The sequence below is a fragment of the Pundamilia nyererei genome, unplaced genomic scaffold (assembly GCF_000239375.1).
Source record: "Pundamilia nyererei isolate P.nyererei 1_Seehausen unplaced genomic scaffold, PunNye1.0 scaffold00270, whole genome shotgun sequence".
Lineage (NCBI taxonomy): Eukaryota > Metazoa > Chordata > Actinopteri > Cichliformes > Cichlidae > Pundamilia > Pundamilia nyererei.
Window position 1 is genome coordinate 464,733 of NW_005187671.1, and position 4,855 is coordinate 469,587.

The 4,855-nt window shown below is 37.3% G+C and overlaps 1 protein-coding gene across 4 annotated transcripts in view; it reads left to right on the forward strand.

The window, feature by feature from the left end:
• Positions 1–4,855, forward strand: part of sez6b (seizure related 6 homolog b) — a 269,739-nt gene that overhangs the window by 103,989 nt on the left and 160,895 nt on the right. For all 4 annotated transcript variants that reach the window (XM_005750354.1, XM_005750355.1, XM_005750356.1 and 1 more), the window contains exon 3: positions 1,228–1,361. In XM_005750354.1, coding sequence (XP_005750411.1) covers positions 1,228–1,361 — 134 coding nt within the window. The remainder of the gene's footprint in view (positions 1–1,227; positions 1,362–4,855) is intronic.

Consider the following 4,855-nt stretch of genomic DNA (forward strand, 5'->3'; position numbering starts at 1 on the left):
CAGTCAGTCAGAAGTGCCAGCTTGATACCGGATCCAGGCCAGACCTGTTTTCTATGAGCCTGGGCCACATAAACCAAACCACAATCGGGCCAGATGTGGCGTGCCATCACATAAACAGTGCCATCTGCGTCAGGCCTGACCTGAATGACATACCATTTACCATACCAGAAGTCAGCCAGCAGTGCCGGCTTGTCACCAGATCTGGGCCAGACCTGTCTGCTATGTGGGACCCTGTCCACAACACAATGGGCCTCTATAGCTCTTCCTGCAGGTGCTGGGCAGTGCCTCATGGATTAAGACCTATCCACCAGGTGATTTTGAGAAGTATTCCTTGTTCCTTATTGGAGTCAGGTCTCCATCATCAAAATTGCACATTGTCTGGCATCTCACCCAGGAACAACTTAACTAGAGGGACAATTATGACCTTCTAGTTTCTCCCAGGACATGCAAATCCTCCCAGGGATTTGCACACTGGACACACTGGAGAGATTAGGTTTGTTAACTGGCTTGGGAACACCTTAGAGTGCCCCCATAAGAGCTGGTGGAGCTGGATGTGATGAGGAGGGTTCAGGCATCTCTGCTTAGACTGCTGTCCCCTGCCATCCTTACTCGGATAAGTGGCAGAAGACAGATAGATGGATACTCTAACTAAGCACTCGAAGTACTGTTTACTACAAACCAATTCACATACACTCAGTCCAAGCACTTTTTAATTATCATTCACCTGCATTGTGGGTAATGCCAGATAAGCCTTATACAAATAATACATCCAGATACAGATCAAACATTAAACTAAGTTGATATCTGTGTCAGACTGACTATTATAACAATAGAATCATTGAACTATCAATAGCTGATTCTGTGGTCTCAAGATACATTGAACATAATCAATATTTTCCTTAACTACAGTTGGAAAGGTCAAAAATGTTACCCAGAATTAAAGCATAGTATCATTTTGGCATCTCCTGTTTGCAGAAAGTATTGACATTACATAAAGTGTCTTAAAAGACTCAAACCCTATTATTATAATCTGTAAGTGAAGATAAGATAACAGGGTTATTGGTCGTTATTACTATAACAAAAACATAATGAGGGGACCATTTGCATTGAGAGCAGCTTTTGTTTGGAATGGAGTTTTGAATCTGTTTTGAATGGAGTAGTTTGTGCACCAGCGTCCACACTGTTTCTATCAGTGTTATTGTTATGCTGCTGTGGTTGTTCCTGCAGTTCCCTGCCAGCTGAACCTGACTGGTCCAGAAGGCTACATCGAGGCTCCACCACACACCAATTCTGCTTTTTACTTTACAACTGACTGCAACTATATCGTCACTGTCTATACGGGCTATGGAGTGGAGGTCCAGGTAAGAAAAAGTTCAACATCCACCCAGGATATTTCGGTAGCTTACTGGATAAGCCTGATGTTAAATACTTTTGCCCAGCATACGTATGTACGTAATGGAAAATGACATACTTAGTGGTCTTAGCTATTGCAGTTTTAAGTAAACCCAAATCTAGGACTTGGAGATTAAACTTAAATAACAGCTTTATTGCTGAAGTTCAATGACTTAGGAAACACAAAACTCAGGCTTAAACTCTACCAGGAACGTTAAAAGTAGCAAAACTATTATTAGGAGATTAATAGGAAAGAGCACACAACCTGGGTTAGGACATATGATGACATGACAAGGAGCAAATGAAACCGGAAGATTTAAATACACATATAAGGTAAGGGCAGAGAGAAGACACCTTCAGCAGAATAGAATCCACCTACAACCAAAAAAAGCAGAACATGGACTGAGGGACTATCAAAATAAAACATAAACACAGCGTGACTACGACACATGAGCTTGACATAGACAAAAAGGTAAACAAACAGACTTCACAAGAAGACACATACATACAAATAGACGAAATACTAGGGAACTGATATTGGTGGAAGGGAACAGAGAATAAGACAGGAAGTACAGACTACTCACCCTGACACACAGACAGAAAGGGAAAGAAGCACGGACACAAGACTGACTACACAAGAAGGAGCGTAGAACACAGAGGAGGCATGATAATAGAAACCTAAAGACTAGATAACAAAACTAAGATCTGAGAATACAAATATTACAACTCTAAAAATAAATAAAACCTCAAACAAAATCTTAACCTTAGAATATTAAATAAACTAGAGTCAAAGTCCAAACACATAAATACTGGATCACAGCCCCAGGACCATGACAATTAATTGTTTATGTGCTCTATAATTATAGTATAGTACTGTAAAAACTATTTCACAGTGTAAAAGTTTTTATCAACATATTCTTAAAAATATGCACATTGACACACATTAAAAAATAAACTGTGTTTCAAATCAAACACAGAAACCATAGCGACTGTCACAAACCTGCAAAAATGTGCAGTGTGGATTCACAAGGAGATTGAGAATTGACTGACAAATGCCATAACAGTAATTTTTTACTGAAAGATGGAGGACCATCTCAACTTTCACAGTGTGCATGCTCAATCAGTGGGTTTTCTCTATTGTATGTTCTTGACTTAAACTGACTCGTGTTGTGACTTGATGTTATATTAAAAACAGTGAATTGAAAATAAATCTCCTCACTGACTTCATTATCCAAAGTAATTTTATCTTGGAAAGAAAGATGAGATGATATTTCAGAAGTGGGAGGACTACAAGAGAATGTTCTAAGAATGTTCAGGTTTATGAAATATTTCTGGTATATATTCTATTAAAATTCAAACATATGGAAGAAGAAGAAGAAGAAGGTTCAGAGAAAGAAGGAAGGAAGGAAGATGGAAAAAGAATAATAGTGGAGCTATATTTCAAACATGGTCCGCAAATCACTCTCCTCTCAGAACAACTGATGCGTATGTTTTATGTCTTTGCAGACTGTGGTGAAAAATCAATATGTGAATTGAAGCTATTCATCTAACAAAAAGCCAATATTGTGCAATAAGTGTTTAAACAGTCAGACAAGGACAATTTAAGCACAAATGTACAATACTGACATGTATGCAGAATCATTGCATGCAGGACGGCAGCACAATGTCTGTATGAATAAAAACTAAGCCTGCATCACAGGTTGCCGATACAGTATTGATTATACTGTCAACATGGTACCCTCTTACAAAGACAACCTTTTTAAATGGCTAAACAGCATGTTTTTGTAGATCACACTCACAGTTAGGTGCAGACATGTATAGAGTACAACAGAATTGTAGGCATTTACGCTCAAGCGATATTTTGAAATATAATGCTAGGAATAGTTTTAATTTATCAGGGAATTTCTTTTGGCTTTTTAGTTAAGTCACTGAGAAGCTACTCAGTGACTTAACTAAAAATTATTCAATTAATTTCAATTTTATTTATACAGCGCCAAATCACGACAACAGTCACTTCAAGACACTTTATGTTATAAGGTAGACCCTACAATAATACATACAGAGAAAAACCCAACATTCACATGACCCATTGTAAGCACTTTGGCGACAGTGGGAAGGAAAAACTCCCTTTTAACAGGAAGAAACCTCCGGCAGAACCAGGCTCAGGGAGGGCGGAGCCATCTGCTGCGACCGGTTGGGGTGAGAGAAGGAAGACAGGATAAAAGACATGCTGTGGAAGAGAGACAGAGATTAATAACAAGTATGATTCAATGCAGAGGTCTATTAACACATAGTGAGTGAAGAAGGTGACTGAAGAAGAAAAACTCAATGCATCATGGGAATCCCCAGCAGCCTACGCCTATTGCAGCATAACTAAGGGAGGATTCAGAGTCACCTGATCCAGCCCTAACTATATGCTTTAGACAAAAGGAAATTTTGAAGTCCAGTTTAAGCCTAATACAAGACTAAATCAGTTACATGTGTGCAGATATTCAGAGTTGGACTCCAATAATTTTTCAAAATTTAACGTTGTTATCAATGACCCAAAACCAAAAGTAAGGGTGCGGTTTTTCAGTTTTTATCATTCAAAGATTTTTTTTGTACTTGCCTATAATTAAAACATGGACTATTCAACACTAAAATTTGGAACGTATTTAAGAGAAAAGGAAAAGGAGCCAGTACAGAAGTCAGTACAGACTATTGTTAACTTACTATACGGTAACAAGATTCTAAGAAGTGACAATACCATGGCCTACCTTGAAAAGCAATGAACAGAACCAAAGTCTTAGGAAAAGCAACTAATTTATTAAATAGTTTTATATGAAGCACTCCAAGAGGGTAGCATGACAGATGTTTACTTTGATTACGCAAACGTTGAAGTAGACAATGGATAATAGGTATTGATTTGTAAATAACTGGACATAAATAACTTCAGCATTTTATACAATGTTATATTATACTGTAGTATATTACTTACTAACTATGCAGCTCATTATTTGATATAACAGTAGTTTCTTTAAAGATATAACAAATTTGGGGGTCAATGTGAATGAAAGGCAGACATGACATTTAAAAGTAAGATCAGAGATCAAATGTGATTTATATAAAAACTGTAATGTGATTTTACAATCACCATTTACCAGTGTCATTTCCTAAATATTGCCTATACAAATAAAGGGATTTTAAGTATAGTTTTAAAGACAAAGTTTTTTAAAAGTTAATCTTTAATATCAAATCTACTGACCTTGAAGTAGAGGTCAGAGGTCGACTATGACAAGATACATTAGATGTTTATCCAGTATGTTCTATACAATGAAAAAACAAACCATAATTGTAAGAATCATAACTTCTAAGTTAAAGGCTTGGGCTCAGCTATAATGCTGAAACCTTTTGGGCTTTTGTGTTTAAAGCCAGAATGACATGCATGCATACATTCAAATGCAACCAAAAACACAACCTCCTT